A 17,692-nucleotide genomic window follows, 5' to 3' on the forward strand; every position below is an offset into this window, starting at 1 on the left:
CTATCTTGATTCTAGAGTTTTTCAACACTGGCAGCCAAATTCTGTTCATTTTCATGGTTTCTTCCTTCCTGTTGAAATTGTCCATGTGCTTGTGAATTTCAATGGCTTCTCTGTGTAGTCTGACGTAGTGGTTGTCAGAGTGGTCCAGAATTTCTGTGTTTTCAAATAATATTCTGTGTCCAGGCTGGTTTATCAAGTGTTCTGCTATTGCTGATTTTTCTGGCTGAAATAGTCTGCAGTGCCTTTCGTGTTCTTTAATTCGTGTCTGAGCGCTGCGTTTGGTGGTTCCTATGTAGACTTGTCCACAGCTACATGGTATGCGGTACACTCCTGCAGTAGCTAGAGGACTCCTCTTATCCTTTGCTGAACGTAGTATTTGTTGAATTTTCTTAGTGGGTCTGTAGATTCTTTGTAGTTTTATAATTTAGATTTTATAATTTTTTGGGGGAAAATTAGACTATAATAGTAACTGGAATTAAATATCAATTGAGTATTGGATACCCTTTTAGGTACCGTTTGTGTAACTTTACTGGCTCTTTCTTCAAGTTTTTATTTAGAATTATAATTAAGCAAGGTTTCATTTGCAGTGCTTATTCTTTTGTTTCTTTAATTGTTGTGCGTTTATGAAAAATAAAAAATTACAAAAAAGTAACCATTCAGTAAAAGACATCTAAATATTTCAATGATACCAGCCATAATAAAAAAGTTCATGAGACAACTGTATGTATAAATAAGCACATTCCTAAAAAGAAATCTCCCTTGTATTCGGAAATGATAAGTTACACAGAGCAGTTTATCATCTTTCAAAATTACCCAGGAAAGGAAAGAGGGATGGTATAGCCTGAACTTATCAGATCTCGAAAGTTAAGTAGGGTTGATACTTGGATGAGAGACCACCAAGGAAGGCTCTGCAGAGGAAGGGAATGGCAAATCCACCTCTGCTTCTCAGATCTCAGAAGCTAAGTAGGGACAATATTTGGATGAGAGACCACCAAGGAAGGCTCTGCAGAGGAAGGGAATGGCAAACCCACCTCTGCTTCTCAGATCTCAGAAGCTAAGTAGGGACAATATTTGGATGAGAGACCACCAAGGAAGGCTCTGCAGAGGAAGGCAACAGCAAACCCACCTCTGCTTCTCAGATCTCGGAAACGAAGCAGGGTCAGTACTTGGGTGAGGGACCACCAAGGAAGGCTCTGCAGAGGAAGACAACAGCAAACCAACCTCACTTGCCTTGAAAACTCCTTGCTGCGTTCTCCACCACATGTTAGCTGAGACTTGATGATACTTTAGACACGCACAAGAATTACCCTCTGGTATCTTACCTAGATTATTTTTTAAAAAATAAAAAAACATTTTTTTTTCTCTTGTCTCCACAGTGGGAACGCCTCTGGTTCTTCATCCTCACCTTCACTTTCTTCCTGACGCTTATGTGGTTTTATTTCTGGTGGGAAGTTCACAATGACTACAATGAAATCAACTGGTAAGCAGTGGGAAATGTTTGTAAGCCGTGTGTGTGTGTGTGTGTGTGTCTGTCTCTGGTCGAATCCCCACTACCGTCTTAGCCAGGTTTCAGAACAGAAACTAACCAGGTTTGAGGGACGACCTCCCCGGTCGAATCCCCACTACCGTCTTAGCCAGGTTTCAGAACACCAACTAACCAGGTTTGAGGGACGACCTCCCCGGTCGAATCCCCACTACCGTCTTAGCCAGCTTTCAGAACACAAACTAACCAGGTTTGAGGTCGTTTGTGTTCTGAAACCTGGCTAAGACGGTAGTGGGGCTTCGACCTCTGTGTCGCCCTTTAAAAATTCTGACTATATCAGGGGTTTCCAGCCGTTCTGAGCCTGTGGGCACCCTTGGGATTCTGATACAGCATGGTAGGCACAGCCAGAAAATGGCTGCCGTAGGAGGTGGAACAACAAAATGGCTGCCACAGCTTGCCTCCAGTCACGAAGTAAAGGTTCTTGTGCTAAGGGAGGCAACTGCTACCAAAGCAAAGCATTTAAAAATCTGCAGAGCCAAAGAAATCTCAAGTGCTGAATCAGAAGCTGTGCAGGTCAAATGCCCGACCTGCCTCTGCCTGCTTTTAAAAAAGAAGAGTTGGTTTTCATAGTCTGCTTTTTTGTATCTTTAAGGAGTCTCGAAAGGGGCTTATGACTGTCTTTCCTTCCCCGCTCCACGACGCACATCTTGGCCCCTTCCGGACACACGAGGCGACTCAGGTTCGACTCGTGTCGGCGGAGTCGTACCTCAACTCGAGTCCTCCCGTTCCTCTGCACAGCAGCCGACTCGTGTCTCCGGAGCCGAGCTCAGAGGGCGGGACCACCTCCCTGAGCTGCGTTCCGATTGGTTGCTGAGTCCCCCGTTCTGCGCATGCCCAAAGCTTTTCGCGCCACCACGAGTCTCCCCTTCTGCGCATGGGCGAAATACTTAACTGTGATTGGCTACATGGCAGAGTCGAGTGACGGAGATTCCGCACTCCGTCGGCTTGGGCTCGAGCGCAACCCGAGTCCGCCAGTCGACTCAACTCCCAGTAGAGCTCAGAAATTCAATGGCGAGAGGGAGGTGAGTCGAGTCAGACATGAGTCCGATGCTACGTCTGTGCAGAGGACTCGGGTCAGACTCAAGTCAATCTAAGGTCGACTCCGACAATGCGGAAGGGACCCTTGTGAGGTAGGTGGGGCTGAGAGAGTTCTGAAAAACTGAGACTACCCTAAGGTCAACTAACAATAAACAAAAAACACCATCAGTCTTCTGCTTAAGAACACAAACTTTGATACTACTAATACTTCAATATTTCGATACTACTAATTTACTAAGTGAAAACGTGCACTATTGTCTGTTGTCTAAAACAGCTACGAACGTACATAAATGCAGAAAGTTACAAAAATACAAACCACTAACAATACCCCTATACAGAAAATACAACTGTATGCGTGGGAAGAATTATAATCTATGAGTTCTCTTTGTTTTGCTGCGTAGTGAAACGCAGATTGAATTGAAAGATACAGTCCTCTATTGTCGGCATACATGAAGGACTCAGTTAATGGGTACAATAGCTGTACACCTTCTTTAGGAGGGCAAAAATATCCAGAATGAGGCATTCTAAAATGACATTGGCAATAGTGAGATGTTTTCGTGAGCTCTCCCTGAGTAGAATGCTGTGACCACTAGGTACAGTAGTAGTTCTCTGCGATTAGGTATTTCAATGCCTCATCAACACTGAGCAAGTGGATCCTGGGGAGGGGAGTGTTTATTTATTTATATATTAGATTTTAAACCGCCCATCCCCAAAGGGCTCTGGGCGGCGTACAGCAGGCCTGCAACAACAATACATAATAACCTTAAACACAGCAGGCTAAAAACAACATTTTACACATAAAAACTTAAGGTAATTTAAAACAATTTACAAATTTATAACCATAAAACACAGCAGCAGCAATAATATATGTTGAGGAGGGGAGGATATAAAACCATAGAATCCATTCTCCAAAGCAGCCATGTTCGCCGGGGGAATTGTAACAGCCGGAGATCTTCAGGCGCTTCCTGGAGGTTGGCAACTAGAGATGGACAGGAAGCAGCTGTAGGATTTGGGGCCATATGTAAGCAATAACCTACTGTCATGATGGATCAGTCCTCAGTCAGAGAGACCCGGGGATGTGCCCTAAATCTGAAGGAGCTGAGTTTGCAGCTGGGCTTGCATCCCCGTTGACAGATCCCTGTTTTATCTCCTGCTTCTCAAATTATCGAGATCGGAAGTTTACAGCAGGAAATAGCATTTTATTTTTTAAAAAATCCTCAGTGCCTAAACAGAAGGACGAAATAGAAACTGGGACTGGGAGCGCAAAATATATCGGGACTCAAGGGATGAGGTCTTTAAAATCACCTACCGCCTGAGTCCTGTAAGTGGGGGTGCTTGGAATTGAACCTGGGACTTCCTGCACGCAATGCAGATGTTTTTCCATTTGTCTGATACGTATCATCAGAGTCCTGCGGGGGTCAAGAACAAAAGGCCGTCTCGTTCACCACCCTCTTTCCAGCAGTGGGTAACCAAAGCCTTCCAAGATGCCCACAGCCCAGACCGAAAGGGTTAGGGTTCAGCTGTTTTTTGGGGCAAATCCCTCGTTTTGATCTCCTCCGGGAGCCGTCAGAGTTGTGGGCTTTCTTGCGAGTAGAGGCTGCCAGGTGTGCTGCAGAGATTATATGTTGCTGTCGACTCTCTCTCTCACTCTCTCGCTGCCCCCCCCCCCCCACACCGTTGACCTCTATATAAAAAATGAAGACACCACAGATTCAATGCTTTGCCATCTGCTCTCCTCTGTGGAAGATTCCAAATTGTCGCTTATTTAGAAACACTCTGCCCCTGTAATCTGCATTGCCCCCAAACTGTACAGCGAAGTTTTTTCTGTTGCTCAAATCACCATGAAATTCAAGCGAAATATATAAACCCCATTTTAAGACAGAGGGCCAAATTTGCCGATCGTTCCAAGCTGGCCTTCTTACTCTAAATAGCCCCAGATAAATTATTTTTTTCAAACGTGTACTCCTTGGCAACCCATTTCTCTAAAATTGTACCACCATGTTAGCAAAACCATTTTTTTATTTTTATTTTAAAAAAATAATGCTTTATTTAGTTAAAATAAGACAAAACAAACAAAAATACACAGGTGCATTCGTACACAAAGCAAGCAAAAACAATGGTAATAATAATAATTTCAAAAACCCTCTAAGCATAAAGAACTACAAATTAATCACCTTTACAATTAAAATGCCATTAATTATACAAACTAACCCAAACAAAAAACAATAAAACAAAATAGGCCGACAAAGACATTTGCATAATTTTTTTACTCGTACCCCTAAACACTCTGGCATTTAGTTCAGTATTGGCATTTAGGCCAATATTGCATGGAGCAGGGGTTGGACTAGATAGCCTGTATAGCCCCTTCCAACTGTATGATTCTATAAGGTCACCTGTAGTGGGCTGATGAATATGATGTTTTGCAACCCTGCCCCCCTCCAATTTTGTGGTATTTGCTGGTTTCCTAGAGCATCCCCGTTGACAGATCCCTGTTTTATCTCCTGCTTCTCAAATTATCGAGATCGGAAGTTTACAGCAGGAAATAGTAAGCTCAGTCCCCTACAAGAAGCCTTCTGTTCCTGGGGGCCACCTGATGTCATGAGACATCTCAGCGTTCAGTTTGAAGTGCAGCCGTCTGCCGAATCCTGTAGAAAAATGTTTTCGGCTGCTTTCCCCCAATCTGGGAACTTCCTCCTTGGAGTCTCACCAAAGTCTGAGCTTGAATTCCGTTCGGTTTTCCGTGGGCTGGCTTAGTCATGTGGTGGCTTGCCAGATCGGGGCCACTTCTGGTTTCGTATCACTTGGTACTTTATCCAGACTCTTTTTCTCCCCCCCCCCCCCCACACACTCTTTCTTTGAGTCTCCTTCATCCTCCCGTCAGATGGGCACAAAGACAACACGGCATTAAAAATAGCACCAGAAATCTGCATCAAAAGCACTGTGGAGGAAATAGCATCAGGGCCACAAACCTTAATTATCACAGAACTCCTCCCAGGGGAGACGGGAAATGTCAATTCCCTCTAAGCCTGGGCGTTTAAGAGTGTTTCAGGTGTGTTGGCTGATAGCACGTTGGGGGGGGGGGCGAGGGGGGCGTGTAGGAGGACCACTGGAGAAGCTCGCTGGAAGGAAAAACAGCATCTGCCTCTTGCAGACGGCAGCGGGCGGCCTGCTGGCTGGCACGTAGATGTCTGTTTGGCATCCCTTTTTGAGAGCCTCTGTTTTGCTTCTCGGTGCTGCATTGGAGCAAAACAGGCCATCCTTGGTCTTCAAGGCTGGAGAAAGTGAGAATCGAACCTTGGGCATCGTGCTGTTTTTTCTGAATTTGCACCCCACTCTCAAGAGTCTGCCCAGAACCCAAAGGGGTTCCTCTTTTCTGGCAGTTATCTGCAGTACCACCAACTGGTCTACAGTATTTCCAGCTCACAGGGTCAGCCCACTTAATACTTTATGGGCAGTGGTGGGATCCAAAAATTTTAGTAACAGGTTCCCATGGTGGTGGGATTCAAACTGTGGCGTAGCGCCAATGGGACTGGGCGGGGCACGACGGGGGCGTGGCCGGGCATGCCGAGGGCGGGGCTGTGGCAAGGACGCAGCCGCTGCTCCGGTCCTTGGGCGGGAAACGAATGCACACAGGCGGAGGCTGCCACGCACGCCAGTGCACCTCCTGCTAGACTGCTTCAAGTTCTGCGCGCTACTGCGGAGGAGCGGAGGAGGGGCATAACTAAGGCAAAAATCATGTGGCAAAATCACCCATTAGTAACCCCCTCTCGGCACACACAAATAATTAGTAACCTACTCTCGGGAACCTGTGAGAACCTGCTGGATCCCACTCTGGTCCCACCTGGTGCCTATATCTCTTTCTCACTTTGGTTTGCTGCCACAGGGACGGTTGATTGCTCTTGGACGTTCTGGGGATCAAGCGATGTATGGATCAGCTGCCTTCCTTCTCTTGACATCCTTTTAGTAACGTGTTTGAGCGGCCCGTATTGTGGTACCGGAGAACAAACTTTCCACGTTACAATTTGCCGAAAAGGAAAAAAAAAAATTCCACACACAGGCTCTTCCCGGCAATGTATTGAGTAAGGGTACGAAGTTGCGGTGCGTACGTACAAATTCACTGTCTCTTGGCTAAACATATCCTGACGTTGTTCTAGGGCCAGGCACGCACAAATTCCCAAATAAGAAGGGAAATGTAATGGCACTACTTTAGAGTGTGCTAATTACTACTTGTCTTATGTGAAATTGCGGGGTCCAAAGACACTTTATTCAATGCAAGCATCCATTATTTTTCCTGAACTTTGGAAAATGCAACAAAACCATTTTGAGGTTTCTTTTTTTGCCTGTTCGACGTAATTCTCATGTCGTCAGCGTTCGTTGCAGAGTATAATGCCTGCTTTGTGCTCAAGGTAAAATCTTGTGTGGTAAGAGGAGGAAAGAGAGAGAGAGAGAGAGAGAGAGAGCTTTCCTTTGCCGCTGCTCACCTTGAAAACAACGCATCCCATCATGCTCAGCTTGTTTCACATCTGATTTGCTTCACCACATCGCTGTAGTTCTAGCTGTGCTCATCCCTGTCTCATATTCATCTTGAAAACAAACAGAGGACGGGGTGGGGGTTGGGGAATTGCAGCAGGAAAAGGAAATGGCTCAGAACAGTCAGCAAATTCTCAGAGATATCTGACGCTTGTGTAAAATAAAGAGTCAGGACTGGGGTTTGAAATCTTTCAAAAGTGGTGATGCAAAGCTCTTCTCATTGATAAGGTTATTATTTGTAAAGTACCTTGCACACAACCTTTCAGGCTGCACAACAGCCCTACAAGGTAGGCCAGTAACACCCACATAATGTAGTTTTCTGAAAGCTGTCGACCTGCTTGTAGCTCAGATCCTTCACTTTCTTCCAGTATCTTGTGATCTGTCCTTCAAAATCCACAGGGACTGAGCCTGTTGCTATATTCTATTTCATGTCTTCTCTTCCACAGGGCTCCTGTAGCTATATTCTCTTCTCTTCCGCAGGATGAACTCCTGTAAGAGGAAACTTGGTCTCCTGATTGGTTGCCATCATTCAAATGGCCTCTGTTTCCTCTACCCCCTGCTTTTTTTCTCTGTGTGTGTTTGCGCGATTGTATTTTGTACATCTGAGATGTTCTATGACTTACTATTTTAGTCTATTTAAGGTTAATGGGCTGGTCGCCATCGGAGTTTTTAAAATTGTCGTAGAATCATAGAGTTGGAAGAGACCCCAGGGGCCATCACGTCCAACTTCCTGCAATGCAGGAATACACAATCAAAGGACTCCCGACAGATGTTCATCCAGCCTCTGTTCAAAAACCTCCAAAGATGGAGACTCCTCCATTCTCCGAGGTAGTGCATTTCACTGTCGAAAACAGCCCTGACAGTCAGGAAGTTCTTCCTAATGTCCTCCAGAGTATTAGCTACCCCTCCTAATTTGGTATCATCTGCAAATTTGATTAATGTTATTATCCAAGTCATTGATGGAAAAGTTATAATGTAAATTATGTCTTTATTGGTTGCTGTGGGTTTTTTGGGCTGCGTGGCCGTGGTCTGGTAGATCTTGTTCCTAACGTTTCGCCTGCGTTTGTGGCTGGCATCTTCCGAGGTGTATCACAGAGGGAAGTCTGTTACGCGCTGTGTTCAGATTGGATTTTAACTGCTATAACTGTTTTAGAATGTTTTAATTTTTTGTTTAATTAAAATTTATATGTTATTTACTACTGTGAGCTGCTCTGAACCTTTGAGGGGAGAGTGGTGCAAAAAATACACAAATCAAACACGTGCTTTAAAAGGGCCTTGGACAGATTTATGGAGGAGAAGTTGATCCATGGCTACCAATCTTGATCCTTCTTGATCTGAGGTTGCAAATGCCTTAGCAGACCAGGTGCTCGGGAGCAGCAGCAGCAGCAGCAGAAGGCCCTTGCTTTCACCTCCTGCACGTGAACTCCCAAAGGCACCTGGTGGGCCACTACGAGTAGCAGAGTGCTGGACTAGATGGACTCTGGTCTGATCCAGCAGGCTCTTTCTTATGTTTTTATGTTCATACTGGACACAGTGCGTAACAGACTTCCCTCAGTGATACACCTCTGAAGATGCCAGCCACAGATGCAGGCGAAACGTTAGGAACAAGATCTACCAGAGCATGGCCACACAGCCCGGAAAACCCACAGCAACCAGTTGAATCCGACCGAGAAAGCCTTCGACTATGTCTTTATTGTTTAAAAGGTGTTGAAGCTGCCCTAAGCCCACGAGGGGAAAGGCAACATACAAGTTAAATAAATAGTCATAAATAATAATTCTGGGCCATTGACAGCCCAATCCAGAGCCCCTGATAGAAGACTTCTTCAGCACTGCCCTGGTGCCTCCAGGAGGGCTTCTGGAAAGCATGGGGAGACAAAAAAAACCCCATGCTGCCGAAAAGCCCTTTTTTGGGCTTGATGGGCTCATGCCACCCAAAAGGGTGGCATGAGTTCAAACCCCCAGCACCAGCAACCTGGAAGGCAAAAGCCAGGTGGAAGCCAACTAATATTGGCTCCACCCCCGGCCACACCTCCGGAACACTCCCCACTGCACCGGCAAATGCGGACGGGATGTAGGAGCACTGATGCGGCGCTCGGTGCCACGTCTCCTGCTATGGAGGGCTGTGGTGGCTGCCTTCCAGCGGATTTGCCCCTCTGCTCGGGTAAGTGCCCCAGGGAGGGCAGATCTGCTGGCGCAGCCCCACGCAACCTCCACGGGCAGATTCAGCCCCCCTCCCGGATTTGAGCTGCCAGTCGCTGCCGGCTTCTGCGAGCCCAGATGAATGAACTCCAAAACTCCCCATCATTGGCCCCTTCCGCACACGCAAAATAATGCGTTTTCAAACCACTTTCACAACTGTTTGCAAGGGGATCTTGCCATTCTGCACGGCTTCAAAGAGCATTGGAAGCAGTTTGAAAGTGCGTTATTCTGCATGTGCGGAACGAGCCATTAACACTTTTGCTCAGGTCTTTCAAACCGAAGGCACCGGTAGAAACAGCCGTTCTTCTGTTACGCAGAGAGCAAAGGGTTGGGCCGGAGGACAAAGGTTTACCTGCTTGCAGGTGAACTAACGGCCCGGCTTACTTTGCACGAGGTTATGTTAGCAGGATTGGGAGTTCATCCCCCGTGGCCCGCCTGCGACCTCACCAGGATGTGCCGTGACCCTCCTTGTGACGACGTTGGCGTCTCGTCCCATTCCGTCGGCTTGCTGCTTCCTGCCTTCCGGCTGTCCTCATAAATCTGCCTGACGTTACATTTCTGGTCTCCGCATTCCCCCGACGGGCTCCTGAGCGGTTGGGTTTGATCCTGACGCGGCACTTTTCCCGAGGTTTATTAGCAAGTGTGACTCTATTTAAATGCAAATTCGACATTTTTTAGCTCCAAGCAAGGTGCTGTTTGCGGCACTGATTTGTAGGGACGGGATCTCAGAGGCGCTTCCGTTACTTGGGCCCCTTGGGCCCGTACGTGTACGTGGCTGGCATTCTTATTTTGGGTTAGAGTTATTTTTGGCCTTCAGCTCTGCAGGGTGCCTGACCACCCCACACACCCTGCAGGGTTTGTAGCCCTAAGAGCAGAGATCCCTACATGGGTATGCGATATTCTTTGGGTGGCTCATATAATGTCCTTGCTTGTCTTAAAGAAACAGCTGTCTATAGGTCTGTCTCAGGGCCAGCATGGTGTTAAAAGCAGGTGAACTCTAGTCTGGAAAATCAGGTTCGATTCCCCACTCCTCCACCTGAGCAGCAGACTCGTATCTGGTGAACTGGGTTTGATTCCCTCGCTCCTGCACATTAAACCTGCTGGGTGATATTGGGCTAGTCACAGTCCTCTCAGAACTCTCTCTGCCCCACCTGCCTCACGAATTGTCTGTTGTGGGGAGAGGAAGGGAAAGGAGTTTGTAAGCCTCTTTGAGTCTCCTTACAGGAGAGAAAGGCAAGGTATAAACCCAAAGTCCTCCTCTTCTTCAGTGTTATAGAGTCCACCCTGCATAGTTCGAACGGTGCCATGGTCAGAGTTTAAACTGTAACGGTTCAACTAAGGCCTCTTCCGCACTTTCAAAGTGCACTTCCAAAGTGCATTGAAAGTGGATTGCCCTTTCAAAGTGCATTGAAAGTGGATTGAAAGTGCATTATTCTGTATGTGCGGAAGGGGCCAGAGTTTGCTATTGCCTGTTGCTGCTTCACAACCCTGACCTTTCATGGTGGTCTCCCATCCAAGTATTAACTAGAGCAAACTCCACTTAGCTTCCACGATCCAGTGAGATCGGACTGGCCTTGGCCATCCATATCGGGCATGTTTATGTCTTCGACACAGGCAAAAACGGATGGATCTTTCCGAAGAATCACAATCTTGTAGCTCTTAAGTTCATCCTTCGGTGTGGGAGGATTCGAACCCCGTGCCCTTTAAGTTAATTTCTTTCCACGTTTGTTTTAAATTTACAGGGGACAGATCTGTTTTTGTTTAATTAGTTTCGAGCGGAGCCCTTTGGGTCTGAGCCTCGAGTGCGAGGTTTGGACCTGACCTCCTCCGGAAATAGAAAGCCCGGCCTATCTCTTTTGAAACTGGCGGGGGGGGGGGGGGGGGGGGGCTTGAAAGCGCTCAAGCAACATTTGGAAAATTGCATGCCGGGGGCAAGTCCCTGTGGATCCCGCTGATGCTCACCTGTGAGGTCTGTCACCTCGAAAAGCACACGGCTCTCTCCAGGATCCCTCACCGTCCCGAGACAGCCAAAGCGCACAGGCTTTGGGTTCGTATCCTTCTCCACTCCTGTTTCACTTGCCTAGGGAAAGAAGCTCCCCTGCCTCCACTGAAACCCAACGCAGTTGAGCAAACTTGCTTTTAAAATGCTGGCATCTGATCTCTCTTTCTGTTACTCTTCAGGTTTTTATACAATAAAACGGGATATTGGAGTGACTGGTCTGTTCCGATCTTGGTGTCGACAACGGCCGGTTTAACGTACGTCACACTCTTGTTGGTAAGTTGAGGAGGAAAGGAAACCCTCCCAAATTGTGGGTAATAAATAGGAGCGCAACTTGCTCTCTGGAAAAGGGGAAGGCAATCTCCTTTGTAGGGATTTCGAGAGGTTTTTATAGCTGTGGCTGGTAATGTGTTTTGAACAGGGACTGCGTTTTTATTCGGCAAACAGAAGAGGAGGGTCAGCTACAGAGTCTTGGCCTGTTTGCTCCAACATGGCTTAAGCCAGTTTAGGCAAAGGCCTCTCTCTCTCAAGGTAGAGGCTTTGGGATATCTTCCCCGCCCCTCTGGTGCACAACACTTTGATACCCCTGCATCCCTCCCTTGCCTGAATAGCATAGGTTTCTTCTTCTTAACACCACTTTGACAAAGGGAAACGGTTGCAAAGGGACTTTGAGAGCCCTTTGGCAGTGCCTCAGTCCACAAGTGCCAAGGCATCTGATGTGCGTAATAAAAGGGAGCTGGTGTCTTTTAGATCAGGGTTATGCCGGCAATCAGAGGGGAGGTCTATGGGGCACGTTTGGGATATCCTGATTGCTTGTTACTAATTTATGAAAATGGGATCTGTCCGCTTCCACCCCAACATAACAGAAAAATACAAAGAGAAACGAAAGAAGATTTTCATTTTTGGTAGGGAAAGAGGAACTAACAACTTTCTCTAGTAGATTTTGGGGAAAGGAATTCCACTCCCAGTAACAGTGCAATTTTCTTTCCCGGTTGAGCGAGGGCTTCGGTCTTGGGGGTGTCCTCTTGGCTTCTCAGTCAGCTCCTGTACCGTGTTTCCCTGAAAATAAGACAGTGTCTTATATTAATTTTTGCTCCCAAAGATGCGCTATGTCTTAGTTTCAGGGGATGTCTTATTTTTCTGTGTTCTGTTTGTCGGGCATGCTTCCAAACCAAAACTTTGCTACGTCTTACTTTTGGGGGATGCCTTATATTTCACACTTCAGCAAAACCTCTACTGCGTCTTATTTTCAGGGGATGTCTTATATTTGGGAAAACAGGGCAGACATCTCTGCACATTTTTAAGCATCCCTCTCTCTCTCTCTCTCACACACACACACACACACACACGCGCGCGCTTTCCCCGGACCACTTTCATAGGGAAGACCCTGCATTGAGAATTTTCTTTTGCAAACCTGAACAATTCGGGAACATCACAGCCGCGTCTCTCGCTGGCCTTGCTTTGGGCACGATGGGATTATCAATGGCCCTTCGCCGGCACAGTAGAGAGGAGCTTCCATGGTTGGAGGCAGTATATCCCTGAATAGCACATTTGAGCAGAACTGGGGAAGGTGTTTGATTCTGCGTCCTGCCCGTGAAATTCCCAGAGGCATCAAACCAGGGCAAAGATCCAGTTCATGAAAACATCCGACGTCTAGCCGATTGGCAGAGGGTCACAGCGTTTCCACGCCTGTTTCCACTGAAGTAGTTTCCTGTGGCCGATAACACCATTAATGACTAAATTGACTTGCCTGTCCTTCCATTTTTGTCTTTATCTTCTTCATTTTCGCTTTTGCTTGTTTTGTTTCCAGATTTTAGCACTATGTCACATAGCAGTCGGGCAGCAGCTGAACCTACACTGGATACACAAGGTTAGTTTGCCTTTGGTAGAAGACAATCCCCCCGCCGGGCACTCAAGAAGAGAGATGCAGCATGCTGGTTAGAGTGGCGGATTGGGGGAACCCAGATTCGAATCCTGTGCTCAGCTGCAGAGCCCTCTGGTGGCCTGGAGCTAGTAGTGCAACTTCTCAGCCTGATGTGCCACACGGAATTGGGGGAATGACGGGAAAACTACATATGCCTTGAGCTCTTTGGATGGCTAGAAAGAAATGGGCAAGAGAGTCCGGTGTGTTCCATAGTGGTTTGATAAATTCAGTTTTTTTTCTCTGAATCAGAGTTCTGATTAAGCTCAAGCTTGAAATCCACAAGAGCTGGCTTGTACTGTTCTCCACTCACAGGAGTGGGGAGGTTACATATGTGTGAGGAGACAAAATACAGAATGAAATCCTCTTCCTTCTGTTGCAGATTGGGTTGATAACCACCTTTATAGCGACTCTCATCACGATGTGTTCAATAGCTCAACTCTGGGATGATGAATGGGACATGGTCATAATATCGTTACAGGTAAGTGTCCAATTTGGGTGGGGGGCAACGAGGGGAATGACATCTCAGCAATGTTTTTTCAAATAGAAGTTTCTCTAAGAGATCTGTGGAAGGGGAGAATTGTTGCCCTCAAAAATAAATCCCCTAAAACTGATAGGCAGATTTTTTTTAAAAGAAAAAACACCTCACAGGGTGTTTGTTATGAGAGGGGAAGGGCAAGGAGATTGTAAGCCCCTTTGAGTCTCCTACAGGAGAGAAAAAGGTGATATAAATTTTTAAAAAGATAAAAAGGAAATAAAACGCACCGTCAACCTGCGGAACTCATTGCAACAAGAAATACAGCGTCATAAGGTGAATCATAGTCTCATTCCGCTCATGCAGAATAATGCACTTTCAAACTGCTTTCAGTGCTCTTTGAAGCTGTGCGGAATGGCAAAATCCACTTGCAAACAGTTGTGAAAGTGGTTTGAAAACGCATTATTTTGCGTGTTCGGAAGGGGCCATAGAGTTGGAAGAGACCCCTAGGGCCCTCAAGTCCAACCTCCTGCAATGAAAGAACACATAATCAAAGGTGGCTAAGCGATAGGTCCGTGGTGGCGCACCTTTGGCACTCCAGATGTTGTGGACTACAATTCCCATGCTGGCAGGGGCTGATGGGAATTGTAGTCCATAACATCTGGAGTGCCAAAGGTGCGCCACCACTGTGATAGATGGTTTCGTGGGCGTTCTTCTCAGCCACAAAAGCTTCGCTTTTGGAAGCACTGAGTGGTCCACATATTTTTTCTCTCTCTTATCTCCAAAGAATTCTGGGTTGGCTGAGGGGGCTCAGACGTCTCTCCTCGAGATCCCTCACCTCTACCCCTCTCCTTCCTTGCAGAACGTCAGCGGGGGGGGGGGGGGTTCAGGATTTTCAGGGGTGTTGGTGACGTAACCACTGATCAGGATCCGCCCAGAGGCCCCACGCCTCTGGCTCCCAAGCATGGCTCACCCGTGAGTGTCCCCGAGTTGCTCAGGGAAGCTGTTCGACCTGATTGAGCAGGGGTGATCTTACGCAACTGCCCTTGTGTAGCGTTATGAAGTTTTTGTTTGAAAAACATCGCGCGCGCACACACCATAACCAGAGGCCAGCGTTGCCATGGTGATGTTCTTCGCTTTGTCTTTGGATGGCCTACCTGGACTCTTGTCTGTCGCAATTTGAAAGCTGCCTCTCTGCTTGCACTTACGAAATTGGAGTAGCTACAATTGGGGGTGTCGGCAAATCCCCCTCCTTGAAATAATGGTCGCAATGCCTAGCCCAAAAGAGAAGCTGACGACTGAGAGAGACTTGGGGTGTGTGCGTGCGTGCGTGCGTGCGTGCGTGCGTGTGTGATATTTCTACTTTATTGAGTTGCATTTCTGATAACTCACACCCACGGCACCTTACCTGCAGATGAGTGTGCCTGCCGCCTATCTGAACGATTCCCTGCTCCTGCCTTTGCAATGATTTCTCAAATTAAAATTGTTTGCTTCATTTCTGCTTCAGAGGAGTTTTTAAGGATGTTATAGCAGAGATAGCATTTTTAGGGGAGATATGTACTTTCTAGAGCGCAGTCTAGATCAGTGGTGGCGAACCTTTGGCACTGGTGCCAGAGGTGGCACTCAGAGCCCTCTCTGTGGGCACGCGCAAGAACAGAGTCTCCCACATCTATAGCTGGCTCTGGGCTGCTGGGCCCCGGGATGATATAGTACGAAACCGAAGACTCCTAGTTTTGGGGAAGCAGTGTAGGTAACCCCTGCTGTTTCGTTAAACCCCACTCGATTTTCTTATGCTGAAGAACTAAAAGCTGCCGCGATCCTTTACCTGGGAGTAAGCTGAGTTGCTGGCAATGGGGCTTGCTTCTGAGCAAACCCTCCTAGGGTCGTGATTCACCCGTTGGAAGAGTTGCACGGTTGCTTCAAAGCAAAGCCACCGACTACCACCAAGGTTGCTCCTGAGTAACGCACACCTCGGAGCCAACTGTTTTTTCTAAACTAAAACCTCAGTATTCGGGTTAAATGGCCATGTTGGCACTTTGCGATAAATAAGTGGGTTTGGGGTTGCAATTTGGGCACTCGGCCTCGAAAAGGTTCGCCATCACTGGTCTAGATGTTACATGTGATACATGGTGGCCGAAGGGACTGGCAGTTAAATTTATTTATTTTTATACCCTGCCCTACCCCCCAGAGGGCTCAGGTTGGCTTACAATGGCATAAAGCCAAAATCATACATAAAATTCCTATCAATAACAATCAATAAAAACAATCATAAAACGATTTAAAACAATCCAGCTGAAAAACCCAGATGGCGAGAACTGCCTCCCTCCCAGCAAAGGTTGATTGGAAGGAGGGAAGGCTAGAGCCGGAATCATACAGAGATGTAGCAGGCAGACTCCTCTAGGTCCTCTGGTCTCACAGATAGGTATATCACTTTGTTAGTTCTTTGCTGCCCTTGTTGATTTTTAGGACCCTCTGTCCAAGTGAAATCACTGGGTCACCAACATCCGGGGCTCACCGTTCTTGATTTTATTATTTTTCCCCTGACTCTAAATTCTGCCTTGCTTTGTCTTTCTTGCCACGCCGCATGGATCAAATGAGTTTCTGTGACAGATGCCATTCCTGCTTTGTGTGTTTACCTCCATAGGCCACAGCCCCCTTTCTGCACATCGGAGCCCTGGTGGTTGTCACCGCTCTGTCCTGGTTGATATCCGGGCTGGTCGGGAGAGCGGAAAGAGCCGGTGAGCCGTGGCTTCTCTCAGCTTCCAACGCTTTCTCTCTTTTTTCTGCTGCTGAGCTTGACCTTAAGGCGTGAGCTTTTGGCACTCCATGCTGCTGATTATGCGGGTTGTCGCCGAGGGGCAGGGAACCTGTGAAGACTGCAAAGAACTAAAATAGCAGCAGGGAAAGGGGGTAGGGGCTGAACCCACCCATCAACCACCTCCTTCTGCCCTGCAACACCTCACTCATTTTTCCCTTCCCCGCTCCAAAGCCGGATTAATTTCTGGTTTTAAAGTCTGAGGGAAGAGATGGGGTGGGGGAAGAGTGGTTCCTTAAACATTTCTCCCAGTTTATCCCACCTGAGCTGGAAACGTCTCCCATCCCCCTTGCTTATTTAGCTGGAGACCAGATGAAAACATCAGTAAAATGCAGCCATCGGTGGGAAAAACTTGCGTCAAGCTGAAAAGCTATTTATTTTAATTTATTTTATGACGTTTCCATGCTTCCCTTCCCCTTGCAGGCTCAGCCTGAACTTTTTTCTTTCATTTGGCTTGTCCTCAGTCACAATAGCTGACCCCCTTCCTATGTACTGGGGTTGTTTTGGGGTTTTTCTTTTGCCCAAGCGCCAGAGTGTGTCCAGCATCCTTGTACATCTCTGACATCACTTCCAGATGCACGAGGAATGATGTCAGAGCATTGGGGCAGAGGTGGGATCCAGCAGGTTCTCACAGGTTCCCGAGAGTAGGTTACTAATTATTTGTGTGTGCCGAGAGGGTTACTTTCTAATTCGGTGATTCTTAAGCCACGTGATTTTTTGCCTTTAGTTAATGCCTCTCAGCAGTAGCCTTTAGAGAACTTCTGAAGCAGTCTAGCAGGAGGTGCACCGGTGTGCGTGGCAGGCCCAAGGTATCCCGCCCAAAGGATCAGGCGACAGCCGGCTTTCGTGTTCCTTTTAAGCCATGCAGCCTCCTCGCCTTTGGAGGAACGTTGCAAGCCTTCAGCTCCTCGGGAATGCCCGGCCACAATTCCCCTGCACGTCAGTGTCTCCTGCCTCCAGCCCTCCATTTGGCGCTATGCCACAGTTTGAATCCCACCACCATGGGAACCTGTTACTAAAATTTTTGGATCCCACCACTGCATTGGGGGCACTACTGACCCCCCCATTTCCTGCCATACCCCCCCCCCTTCAGGGGCAGCAGGAAGTCCAACCTGGTGGCAGGAGATCCTCCGCACCCATCGGGGCTTGCTGAGCCTGCTGTTTTGGGAGCT

The 17,692-nt window shown here is 47.4% G+C and overlaps 1 protein-coding gene across 4 annotated transcripts in view; it reads left to right on the top strand.

Moving 5' to 3' along the window:
- Nucleotides 1–17,692, top strand: part of GDPD5 (glycerophosphodiester phosphodiesterase domain containing 5) — a 152,092-nt gene that overhangs the window by 96,052 nt on the left and 38,348 nt on the right. For all 4 annotated transcript variants that reach the window (XM_048493778.1, XM_048493780.1, XM_048493779.1 and 1 more), the window contains exons 3-7: nucleotides 1,377–1,480; nucleotides 11,492–11,585; nucleotides 13,120–13,179; nucleotides 13,613–13,711; nucleotides 16,350–16,443. In XM_048493778.1, the coding sequence (XP_048349735.1) occupies nucleotides 1,377–1,480; nucleotides 11,492–11,585; nucleotides 13,120–13,179; nucleotides 13,613–13,711; nucleotides 16,350–16,443 (451 nt within the window). The remainder of the gene's footprint in view (nucleotides 1–1,376; nucleotides 1,481–11,491; nucleotides 11,586–13,119; nucleotides 13,180–13,612; nucleotides 13,712–16,349; nucleotides 16,444–17,692) is intronic.

The sequence above is a fragment of the Sphaerodactylus townsendi genome, linkage group LG04 (assembly GCF_021028975.2).
Source record: "Sphaerodactylus townsendi isolate TG3544 linkage group LG04, MPM_Stown_v2.3, whole genome shotgun sequence".
NCBI classification, from domain to species: Eukaryota; Metazoa; Chordata; class Lepidosauria; order Squamata; family Sphaerodactylidae; genus Sphaerodactylus; species Sphaerodactylus townsendi.